Source organism: Salvia hispanica, chromosome 4 (assembly GCF_029641045.1).
Source record: "Salvia hispanica isolate PSC_SH4W2 chromosome 4, Shi_PSC_v1, whole genome shotgun sequence".
Classification (NCBI taxonomy): Eukaryota; Viridiplantae; Streptophyta; class Magnoliopsida; order Lamiales; family Lamiaceae; genus Salvia; species Salvia hispanica.
The window spans coordinates 1989642-2001861 of NC_142695.1; the positions used below are offsets into that span (position 1 = coordinate 1989642).

Below are 12220 nucleotides of genomic sequence, written 5' to 3' on the forward strand. Positions count from 1 at the left end.
AATAACCAATGAAGTGTCGAATTAGAGTCAAACAAATAGAATAGAAATTTTATCGGGTTTTCGGGCCAGCCCATTGGGTTTTCGGGTCTGGCCCTAACGGATTGCGGGTTAATCAGGTGCGGGCTAATCGGGCTGTAATTTTACCGGGCTAGAAATTTTCAGCCCTAACCCTGTAAATTTAGCAGGTTATTCGGGCCGGCCCACGGGTTGCGGGCTACATTGACATCCCTATAAATAACTGTCCCAAACGGACTCTTTTCATTCCCACGCTTTCCCTCTTTTCAAATTTCCCTCTAAATCCCTAAACCTCGAAATCCTCTCCCTCTTCTTCATCAAAATTCCGGCCACCGGAAAAGATCCTCGGTTATCTATTCCCGAAGAAGTAGAAAGAAGTTGAGAATGTGGAAGAACACAGAAGATGAAATTTTGAAGGCTGGCATTATGAAATACGGGATGAATCAATGGTTCAGAATCTCTTCTCTGTTGCCGAGGAAGTCGGCCAAAGAGTGCAAGGCCCGATGGTATGAATACCTCGCTCCCTCGATCAAAAAAGTATGTTCCAAATTCTCTGTTTTTTACAGTTTTATTTTGGATTTGATTGATTGATTGCTTGCTAATTCTATTTTGCTGCTGGTTGTGTTATGTTATCTGTATCAGATTAGATAGAAATATTTGGAAATTGGAGTAGATTTGGGATGATTATACTATGTGACAATGTTAGAGTATCTCCAATGGTACTTCGGCCAGAAATCGGCCAGCAGTTTCTCCCCCTACCACGTCAGCAGCACTAAAAATCCACCTGCCACATCAGATTTAGGTCAGCCGCAATAAAAATAATTCAAATAATACTACATTTACGGAATTAAAATCACAATACGGAATTAAATTTACGACATATATACGGAAAAAATTCGTTAATTTTATTTAAATAAAAAAAGTACATTAACTAAAAATCAAAAAAATTACATAATAAAAAAAAATCTGGGCTTCCACACACGAGCCACCGCCCCACTCTACTCCTCACTAATTTATTAAAAAAATACATTAAAAAATGTTAGTATGTCTTGAATCTGTATTAGTTCTTAATTTTGTATTGGGCCTAGTTGTTGTTGTCCATCGTTAGATGTTGCTTTTGTACAGAAATTTAGAGAGAGAGAAAATCGCGTTTATATAGGTTTTAAAAAAAAAAAAATCGAAAATCGGCGTTAGCCGATCGCTGGCCGATCGGCACGCCACAATGGCGGCCAGCGCACGCTGAAATTTTGGCCGATTTTGCGCTGGCCGACTCCAATGGTTCGGCTAGCCGATCGGCCAGCGCGACGAATCGGCTAGCCGGACGCTAGCCGACCATTGGAGATGCTCTTATAGTAGTTGTTAACTGTTATTGTTTGTGAACTGGCCGGAACTGATCCACTTCCTTCCGCGATATTGCAGATTCAGTCGACGCGAGAAGAAGATGAGAAGTTACTACATTCAGCGAAACTCATGCCCGCCCAGTGGAGGACAATTGCCCCCATTGTTGGGCATACTCCTTCGCAGTGCTTGGAGAGATACGAAAAGCTTTTGGATGCAGCCTGTGCCAAGGATGGCGACTATGAACCTGGTGATGACCCGAGAAGATTGCGCCCTGGAGAGATTGGCCCCAATCCGGAATGGAAGCCTGCTCGTCCTGATCCGGTGGATATGGATGAAGATGAAAAGCAGATGCTTTCTGAGGCTCGGGCTCAGTTAGCCAACACTAAGGGTAAGAAGGCAAAAAGGAAGGCCAGAGAGAAACAGCTTGAAGAGGCTCGGAGGCTTGCTTCGTTGCAGAAAACAAGAGAGCTTAAAGCTGCTGGAATTAGCCATAACAAGAGAAAGAGATCAGGAGGAATTGATTACACTGCTGAAATTCCCTTTCAGAAGAGACCACCACCTGGCTTTTATGATATTGCTGCTGAAGATCGTCGGCCTGCTGAATCAGTCAAGTTTCCTACAACAATCGAGGAGTTGGAAGGTGAAAGAAGAGCTGACAGAGAAGCTCGATTGAGAGAGCAGGATATCGCAACAACTAAAATAGCAGAGAGGTGGGATGCTCCGTCTGCAAATAAACTTAATGATCCTGAAGCAGTTCGAAAAAGGCGCAAGTTAAATCTCCCAGCCCCAAAGATTTCTGACTATTAGTTGGAGGCGATTGCTAAGATGCGAAAACAAGAAAATGCTGCGAAACGTGCTATTCTTGCAAGCTATGCTCAGAGGACTCCTGCTGCAGCCCCAAAGATTTCTGACCATGAGTTGGAGGCGATTGCTAAGATGCGAAAACAAGAAAATGCTGCGAAACGTGCTATTCTTGCAAGTTGTGCTCAGAGGACTCCTGCTGCAGACTCCATTGCTCGGTGGGGATAATCCGATGCTGCCTCTGAAGAAAAAAAGGATACTGCAACACCAAATCCTCTCATGACCCGTCTGCATCACCAAAACGTGATTTTTTTTGTTTTGGAAAACAGACGATCAGCCTATGCAATGATGCCTGTTAATAATTAGATAGTTTTATAGATGCATTATATCAAGGTATTTTTTTTTTTTTTGAAAAAGATAGATCTCGTATTTTATTTCATCAGTGATGCAAAACCTCCTCATAATCATTACGAACACCGTACATTATCAAACAAATAATTCAAACAGATTGACAGCTTATTCTTATTACCTTGAGTTGGTCCAAAAATCGAATTTTGATGTTTGATCTAACAACAATAAGCATTTTGCAGAGATGTTCACTCTACTGCAAGGATTCCTTTACGAAACGCACAACTACCGAAGTCAATTCGTCTTGATGTGAACTGAACTTATGATCAGCTCCTTCGATTATCTGCAGCTCGTGGTTTGGTATAATCTTTGCAAACTCTAGCGCGTCGTTTACTGGGATAGTTTCATCTGCTGATCCGTGAACTGTCAACACTCTGTATGCACGTTTTGAAAACTTACCATTACTTTTCTGCATAATGTAAACTCAAAGAAAATGAACATCATACTTACCTGCAACCCTTGTCGATTTTAAGGCATGCCTCGTGCATGTTGGTATTCACTCGCTCGAGTAAACTCTTCTCCGTGACTCGGTAACTTACAGCCCCTATACGAAACACTTCATTTAGCACGGTATTGAGGCATTCAACTATTTCGAGTGCATACATCTCTTGGTGAAAGCAACGAAAAGGAAAATGCGGAGGAAACCTGTTTTAGTTTTGACATCAATGTAGCCATCCTTCTTCAGCGTTTCCATGAAATTTGCACCAAGGCGTCTTTCGAGACCACTTTTGAGATCATAACGGCCACAGACATTAACAACGGCACCTATATCATGATACTTGGATGCATAAAGGAGGACAACGCTGCCACCTGCAATACGCAGAAATAGGAAAAGTTAGCAAACAAATCGTTTTTCAAGTGGAAGCAAGATCAGGAAACGTGTTGAGGGGGCCCACAATCAAGATTTCATCAGATTGTCTAATTAGAAATGGTAATGTCACGCATAAGTAGAAACGATTCCTACAATTTCCTGACAACTATAAAAGTTACGTGCAATCTGCTGGTAAAGATACGAGGGTGACTCACTAGGTACTGAGAGACACTAAAGTGCATCCGTATTGTAATTCAGGCTCGACTCTCGAGTATTGCAAACTCATTCCACAATTCGCCTTCTCAGCCTTATCTTAATCTCATTTACTAATTACTAGTACATCTCGATTCTTGTATATAGTTAGTAGTTGCATACCTTTACTATGCCCTAGAACAACAGCCGGCACGCGTTCTACTCCAGTGAAGTACTCAACAACAGACCTCAAGTCTTCTGTCTCACCTGCGTAGTTACCATACTCGAAGGGGCCTTCACTTTCCCTGCATATCCACTAAGAACATGAAACCAAGATATCCAAAATAAACAACCTAGCAATCATAGCCATACTTATAACAGTCTATGCATCTAAGAAATGTTTTGTTTCGCAACAAAAATTGAAGTCTTTATGTATCACAAGGCAGAAATGTGGATATCTAATGCATTTGAGCTTACCCGTTTCCAGAAAAGTCGAAGCGAAATGCACTAATTCCTTCTTTTTCCAAAGCAGCGGCAAGGTTTACCATCATGTTGCTCTCCTGCAGATAAAAAGATTTTAAATGAACCGACAAAATTAGGCAAAGTCAGCTCCGTTTCAGGTTAGTACAAGTAGAACCAGAAAACTCTTCATCATGGCATACCAACGAGTTTAGGAACCAAACAAGCTTACAAACCTTTTTGGATCGGAAACCATGGCATAAAACCGCAAGTTTTTCTGATCCAGTGTCATGAAACACACCAGCAAGTTTTTGACCTTGCTTGTTCGGTATTATTATTCTCTGCTGCATACCTACTGAAACATCGCAATTCATATGCACGAAAATCAGCGAAGACTTAAGTCAAAAGGTTTCTTTAGTAATGATCATAACACAGTATCAAACCACTAGTAAAGGCACGAAAACACTTCATAAAATTGGACACTTAGGCAAGTTAAGACAACTATTCAAATTTTGTACAAGTTCTTGACTTCTTTAAAGCCATATAGATTCTGCTTAAGATAACGCTGATTAACTTTATCGAAGCACAAAAACCTCCACGGTTTAATGCCAATCGAGATTCTTTTTATCAGTATCAAACGACTACACTGCGCCACCACTGAAGTGAAGCAATCGCACTTGAAGTGGAGAAGGCTTGGTACATGTTAGTGTCGAAATCCAAACTGCCCAAAATAAACACATTAAGGGAATCATGGAAAGTGCATTATGATTTGAAGCCAATGTAGCTTTAGGGACAAATGAATAGCACTCTAAAACCAGACTCACACACCCTCACCTACTTAGGGGGATAAGTGACTAAAAAAATCATTTAGTCCAATGTTGAAGCTGTAAATATTGGTCTGTTCTTCACATTTTGAGCAACCATTTCTCAACAAGTTCTGTTCTACACAAACCAATCAAACCTTACAATACTTCACTCACTCAGTCTGCAACAGCAGCACAACTAAATACTGATGTTGATGTAAATTAAACAAATTCAAATAGAGATATGCATTTATATTAACATAAGCTGCAAAATAGAATCTTTCACTCGTTTGGCTAAAAATTGAATTCATTCGTTCAAAGATTAGATTTTGAGACCTGGGCTTTCAGCTACGACGAGGTTGGTTCTGAACTTAATTCGGGGGTTGAGGGATGAAGAAAATGTGACTCGCAGTGGATTCTTGTTCGGAATTGAGGTGTGTGTAAGCATCAAATTCGAAGTCATCGCTGTATTTATTATAGCAAAATATATGTTGATTTAAAAGTAGGATTCGGAAAAGAAAAATAGTGGGAAATGAATTGATAAAGGGAGATGGCTAGGAGACCATGCCATTTATATTGGTTTATCCTATCAAAAGTAATTTATGGCCTATGTTCAATTTGAGACAAGATTTTGTCCATGTGATTTTTTAGTTGAGAATATACATTGAGCTCCTTTCAAAAAACAAATACTCCATATGCAAATGTAATGAGGGATAAGGACCGGACCGAACTTAATTAGACGTTGTCGTTCTGCACAACATCGTTTTATCCACGCGTTTTCAAATGACAACTTGATATATGCACTACAATTAGTCCAATTCTACTTTTGTTTAACTTTTTAAAGACATGTTATACTATTAATGATTTCCATTTCTCTCTCTTTCATGCTTTACCAATTTCATATTAAAATCAATATCGCCATCCTCAAGGAGTCTATTTTACAGGAGTCTAAACTCACCCTTCAGCTCAAAAATATAATCCATTTTTGTAATTTTGATACCATTTCTCGATTTATGCATGTCATTCTTGCGCAGGCGCCATACTATCATTGCAATTTTATCGGATGTGTCCGAAGGAACAATTTTTTGTCATTTTGATACATCCACTACAATTAGTCCAATTCTATGTTTGTTAACTTTTTCACCACACATACTATTAATGATGCTCATTTTTCGCTCTCTTCGCTACTTTACCAATTTCATATTGAAATCCATATCGTCGTCCCCAAAGAGTCTACTCTTTTAGGAGACGGGTGGAGTAAAATACATGTATAAACAAATAAAGCAATGGGTTAAAAATGGTAAGCCATTAGAATGTGTAGATTAAGGAAAGAAATAATTCAGTAATGTAATCAACATTATGTGTGACCATCAGCAGCACTTCAGGCATACAATCTCAAATGTTAGCAGCACTTCAGGCATACAATCTCATAAACAGTAGGAGACACTTAACATTCCTTGTTTTAAACATAAAAGAAGAGTGTCAAGTCTATGAAAGAGTAACCAGTAAAAGTACCAAAACAAGACGACTAAGCACGCCTTTTGCTTAAACGCCAAGAGTTTGGTTCGTGATATCTGTCGTAGAGTGGCTCAATGCGCTCTTGTCTCTTGCGCTTGCTCATTTTCGTAGGATCTGACACCTTGAAGAACCTTGGGGCAAGTTCAACCAGCCACTTTGGATCTATGACAGTCACCTCGCGCATATACTCCTTGGTGGTCATCACCAATTCGTGGTAAATAACCCAGTCGGGTTGTCTCTGGAACAAAGCACTGCTTGGATGTATATACACCGGTTGGTTCTCAACAAGCGTTCTGTAGCCTTCTTGTGGATCCTTCCTAGCAGCATGGAAAAAGAAACCAGCACCTATGGCCTTCCGTATTTTCGCAAAATTCTTACCAGCACTCACAACATCCAGTTTGTACCTGTTAATACAGCAAAAATTAGAAATTAGAAATTTGCAGAAATGCATTTTTACATGCAAGAGACTTATGATCAGTTACACTGAGACAATCAGAGGCAAATACAGCACATATGCACATAAGAAAACCACTAATAAAAACATGTAAATCTTACAGCTAGTCTCAGCTTATTCTCAGAGGTTTCAAAGAGAGAATAGGTAGAAATCTTAGTTCAGAGACTAAAAAGATAGAAATATTGGTCCAGAGACACAGTGATCAATGAAAACTTTAGTCACGTTTCCCCAGTGAAGACTTTCCAAAGAAGTCTATTATTCTCTACATTACATTCAAGATTGCCATTTTCTTGGATGACACACGATTTTAGGTGGAATTGTTTAGTGTATTAAAGTAGAGATTGTAAAGGTAGTTGAGTGTTTTAATAAAGAGGGAGAAAAGAAATTTTTTATTCTAAATAAGGAAAGAGGAAGATGCACGTCTTGAATGGAGCATAGGTAGTACTACATTTCATAAAGAGATGAATAGTCATATAGATCATGAAATTCAAAGAACTAAGGGAAACCAAGCAAATACAAAAGTTTAGCATTCAAGATAACTTTAGTCAGTCACATTTTCCAGCATACACTTTTCAAACAAGTCTATTGCTCCCTCGTCCCATTCAAAATGGCCACTTTCTTGAATGACATAGGATTTTAGGTGGAGTTACTTACAATACTAAAGTAGAGATGGTAAAGGTACTTGGTGTTATAATGAAGAGAGAAAATTTTAGTTGAGACAAATTACAAAGGAAAGGTGGTCATCTTGAAAGGGAGTACAATTTTTAAGAGCCTGGTTAAACAAGTTAGGATAATTCAAAAAAGAGATGAATAATCATATAGATCATTAAATTCTAAAAACTATAGGAAACAAAGAATGAACCAAAGTAAGTACAAAAGTTTAGCATAATTTCAAGACCATACTTGACTTAAACCAACCAATAAGTAATAACAGAACTGCATAAAGGCAATTGAAGAAAGAAGAAGAATAGAGATACATACTTGTCCATGATGGAGAGAAGCTGCTTCCTCACATCCTGTGCCCTCCTCAGAGATCGTGACTGAACAAAATTCTCAAAGCACCATGGACCAGAGAAATTTTTTGCTTTCCATGCCTCATAAACAGCAAGTAGAGTCAAATGGTCTCCTTCCGGCTGGAAAAACTTCGCTCTTTTCTGATCCGCTTGAGCCTGTTTTTCTCGTGGTCGGTAGAATATATTTCCAGTTTGAATCATTGCAATAATGGTAAGAATCTCATCACTGCAACCAAGATCCACACTGGCAAGAAGCATTTTAGACAGCGGAGGATCCAACGGGAATTCTGCCATTTTCCTACCCAACTTAGTTAGAAGACCCTCTTCATCCAGAGCTCCTAAACTGTATAGCTGCTCCATGGCAGAAATGAGAGCCTGAGGTGTAGGGGGGTCCATGAAATCAAAAGACAATAGATCATTTATACCCATAGCTTTCAAGTTAAGAGTAGTCATTCCAAGATTAATCCTTTGTATCTCTGGAACTGTGGTGGGAGACATCTCATTGTGGAATGCACTCTCTGTATAGAGGCGATAGCACTTTCCTGGTCCTGTACGCCCAGCACGCCCAGCCCTTTGTTTCGCAGACGCTTGTGAGATTGGAGTTATCACCAAAGAGTCAAGCCCTTGTTTAGGATTGTAAACGTTTTGCTTAGCAAACCCAGGATCAATAACATAAAATATTCCGTCAATAGTCAAAGAAGCTTCGGCTATATTGGTCGCAACAACGACTTTCCTCTTTCCTGGAGGTGCAGGATCAAAAATCCTGGACTGCATTTCACTAGGCAGAGCACTATATACAGGTAAAATAATCAGCTCCGGAACATTTTTACCTAGACCCTTCATTCTCTCATAGAGACATTGACAAGCATAATCAATCTCTTCTTGACCAGTCAAGAACAGAAGTATATCACCTTCAGGTTCAGTCAAATGAATCTGTAACACAGTGATCAATGATGCATCCAGATAATCACTTTCCGGCTGCTTGGTGTACAGTATTTCTACTGGAAAAGTTCTACCTGGAATGGTGAAGATGTTACAGTTGAAGAAATATCCAGAGAACTTCTCCGCGTCCAAAGTTGCAGACGTGACAATCAGACGAAGGTCGGGCCTTCGTTTTACAAGCTGCTTCAGTAATCCAAAAAGGACATCTGTGTGAATGGTCCTCTCGTGAGCTTCATCAAGCATTATCACTGAGTACTGAGATAAGTCTTCGTCAATCAGAATCTCTCTCAGAAGCATACCATCAGTCATGTACTTGATTACAGTCTCTGGACTGGTGCAATCCTCAAAACGGATTGCATACCCGACCTCTTCACCCAGACGACAACCAAATTCCTCAGCAACCCTCTTTGCCACAGACATTGCAGCCACTCTTCGAGGCTGAGTGCATCCAATTTTTCCCTTAGTAGTGTAACCTGCCTCAGCGAGATATTGTGTGACCTGTGTCGTCTTTCCTGACCCTGTTTCACCAATAACAACCAGGAGCTGATTTTCATGAACAGCCTGAACCAGCTCCTTCTTTAATTTATAGATGGGTAAACTCTGTCTCTGTTCCTGAATGGAAAGCTTTGATCTTTGCCCAAAAGTTAGAGCTTTTCCATATGCATCCTTCTTCCACTCAGGCATGTCATATGCAGACAAACCAACACCTCTCAGTTCCTGAGCAAGATGCCTCTCACCAGTTTCCGGCATTGGGTCTTCCCAAGGACGATTGAGATCCTTTGGAATGGAATCAAGCATAGTTCGTTGTTGTTGCTCCCTAACTTCCCTCCTCTCCTTTATCAAAGCAGATTGGAGCGCTGCTGCACGGCTCAAAGACCCCTCGGGATTCTTGAATATCTTCACAGGGGACATGTCAATGGAATACCGACTCTGACCCTGCAAGAAAGCAGGTTCATCATCATTCAACTCAACCTCAAGCTCCTCATCTCCACCTTCTTCCTGATACATCATCCCATCTCCCTCATCATCAAACATAGGATAATCCTTTACACTCATAACACCAGAAGCCACTAGCTGCTTAGCCTCCCATCGCTCGGGTGAACTCATCTTCTTCAGTGGTCTCCGCGATGGCACAGCATCAACTTCCTCGGTTATCCTAATACCGGACAGACCAATCCTACTCCCCATCCCTCCACCATCATTCCTACCCGAAGGGTTGGCCGTCATTCCATCATCTGCCTCACTCCTCTTCAAGGGCAACAAATCCTTTCCACTGTTCTGATCAACATCCCTCATTGACAAACTCAGATTACTCCCACTAACGGAGATAACCTTCACGTAGACCTCTTGGTCTCGCTTCACTACATCCTTGGCATTAGAAATCCTACGTGTTGCCAACTGAGACACATGTACCAGACCCTCCTTCCCTTTAAAATCATGAAACTGAACAAAACACCCCTTATCCATCACCCTCGAAACCCTTCCTTTGTAAACCTTGTACAATTCCGGCTCATCCGACTGGCTATCCCTCCCCTTCCTCACTTCTCTGTTCTCGTCATCCCTCCCTTCATCATATTCATTCCTCCAATTCCGTTCTCCTCCCCGATTCCTATCCCTTCCACCATTCCTCTGCCTGCCTCTCTCATCACCATAACCATCCCTATCTCCATCAACACCCCTCTCCTCCCTACCCCTATGCCTACCTCTCTCCTCCCTATCCCCATGCCTACCTCGATCCTCTCTATCCCCATGTCGACCCCTTTCCCTATCTCTATCTCGATCTCGGTCATGTCTCCTCTCTCTCCTATCACCATCTCTGTCCCGATTCCTAAACCTATCCTCCTCATCATTCCCCTCCAGTCTCCTCCGCCCTTTCGCCTCCTCTTCAATCTCCTTCTCCAGCTCCTTCACCCTCTCCCTCCCATCCTTGATCTTCAAAGCTGTAAACGGCTCATCGCCCCCCTCCTTCGATCCCTTCTCCGATTTCGACTTCTGCTTCGGCGGAAGAATCGCGTGGATAATGGTGAGAAGCGTGCGGACAAAATAATCGGGCATTTCCGCCCCATTCTCCTTCAATTTGACATCGAATTCGTCCACCGTCTCGCAGTTCCTCCCCATCTCCGTGATGAACTCCGCCAACACCTTATCCCCAAAACCTAAATGCGTTTCCAGCTCCGTACACACTTTGGAAACTAGCGACAAATACTCTAGCTTCTTCAGCCCATCGCCTTCGATTTCCGCCACCATTGCTAAAGATGCCTAAAACTCTTCAAATTAACGAAATTTAACCGAGAATCGAAATCTACAAAGTCGATCACTGAATATATAGATATATATACACACACAAACAGAGATATGCACTTTCAATTTGAGGATTTCTGTGTTTAGGGTTTTGGAAGATGAAGCTTTTCGAATAAACGAATTTTAGTTCTGATATTTTTGCGCGTTGGTGATTGTTTTATCAAACACAATAAAAACATTAAAAATAAGTTAAAATAGTCTCTAAATATGTCCACTTTTCATATTCACATTTATAATGCATTTCCGATATACTACTATTTGATTCTCAATTTTTAATTTTTTGATAAAAAAAAAAAAGTACTAGTATTATTTTTAATTTTATAACGAAAGAGACTAATACTTTGGACTTTGATTGAATTAAATTAATAGTAATATAGATTTTTGATCATTTTCATCCAATAACTTTTTGGTATATAAAAGTAGAATTCTAGTAGTGATTGGAATTCGAATTTCCCAAAAGTATGGTCGGCGTCCGGAAACATAGACACATACCATACTTGCCAAGTAATGAAACATTTTGATCAAGAATTTGGAAGAAAAAAAAAGCTTTATATCAAAATGAAATGTAAAATATAATCCTTCTAAGGGTGATTAATCGCATAGATCATGTCATATGGGACTATAGGAGTATACTTTTAAGATTTATTGCTTCAAAACAATAGATTAGTAAATCAATTTATTTGGTAGCTAGAGCATCCCTATCGCTGCTCGATGGGGCGGACGACATCTGTGTCGACGGCGCGACACACCAGTGTCTGCCGCTGTGCTCGCGCCAACAGCACGGTGCTGCTCGATATATCGAGCACGTCCGTGCTGCTGAGCAGGGCGACGTGGCAGCATGCGATTGGCCAACGGCAATGCCGTTGTAATTTTTTTTTTTTTAATCGAAAATAATACCAAAAATTTTTAAAAAATGGATTCCCAAAAAATATAGCTGTTTATTACCGTTTTTTTGAATTTTTTTTTAAAAAAATTAATCCCAAAATCATCTATAAATACACATTCATCATTCATTTTTTCGTACAACTCATCTACATCTTCCTCTCTCACTCAAACCCTCTCTAAATTCAAAAATGGATCTCAACAATATCATTGCGGAAGCAGAGCGCGAAGACTAAGAATACTATGAAGCCTATGTCATCGCCGCCCCTCCTCCTCAACC

The 12220-nt window shown here is 40.5% G+C and overlaps 2 protein-coding genes and 2 pseudogenes across 3 annotated transcripts; 1 reads left to right on the top strand and 3 right to left on the bottom strand.

Moving 5' to 3' along the window:
- Positions 1-199: 199 nt before the first annotated feature.
- Positions 200-2657, top strand: LOC125193440 (cell division cycle 5-like protein; annotated as a pseudogene).
- On the bottom strand, positions 2653-5388 carry LOC125192304 (putative uncharacterized protein YDL057W). The gene is made up of 7 exons (XM_048089841.2): positions 5167-5388; positions 4264-4382; positions 4046-4128; positions 3752-3873; positions 3211-3375; positions 3016-3109; positions 2653-2939 (listed from the first exon to the last, which is right to left on the bottom strand). Exons 1-7 carry the CDS (start codon positions 5291-5293, stop codon positions 2759-2761), a joined length of 891 nt encoding a protein of 296 aa, XP_047945798.2. The 5' UTR covers positions 5294-5388; the 3' UTR covers positions 2653-2758.
- A 430-nt stretch (positions 5389-5818) lies between these two features.
- LOC148927025 (U6 spliceosomal RNA) lies at positions 5819-5911 on the bottom strand (annotated as a pseudogene).
- Positions 5912-6152: 241 nt separating this feature from the next.
- On the bottom strand, positions 6153-11208 carry LOC125192300 (ATP-dependent RNA helicase). 2 transcript variants are annotated; one of them, XR_016137568.1, is made up of 3 exons: positions 7784-11208; positions 6248-6752; positions 6153-6215 (listed from the first exon to the last, which is right to left on the bottom strand). XR_016137568.1 is itself a non-coding variant. In XM_048089837.2 (2 exons), exons 1-2 carry the CDS (start codon positions 11002-11004, stop codon positions 6359-6361), a joined length of 3615 nt encoding a protein of 1204 aa, XP_047945794.2. In that variant the 5' UTR covers positions 11005-11208; the 3' UTR covers positions 6153-6358. The 2 variants fall into 2 exon arrangements, 1 of the variants encoding a protein (XP_047945794.2); XM_048089837.2 differs by having other exon boundaries at positions 6153-6752.
- Positions 11209-12220: the final 1012 nt, after the last annotated feature.

Coding starts and splice junctions, on each gene's coding strand:
- LOC125192304 (XM_048089841.2), bottom strand. CDS start 5,293: ATGACTTCGAATTTGATGCTTACACACACCTCAATTCCGAACAAGAAT. Junction 4,383..5,166: donor CGTCGTAGCTGAAAGCCCAG/GTCTCAAAATCT, acceptor GCGATGTTTCAG/TAGGTATGCAGCAGAGAATA. Junction 3,376..3,751: donor TGTTCTAGGGCATAGTAAAG/GTATGCAACTAC, acceptor TGCGTATTGCAG/GTGGCAGCGTTGTCCTCCTT.
- LOC125192300 (XM_048089837.2), bottom strand. CDS start 11,004: ATGGTGGCGGAAATCGAAGGCGATGGGCTGAAGAAGCTAGAGTATTTG. Junction 6,753..7,783: donor CTTCTCTCCATCATGGACAA/GTATGTATCTCT, acceptor CTGTATTAACAG/GTACAAACTGGATGTTGTGA.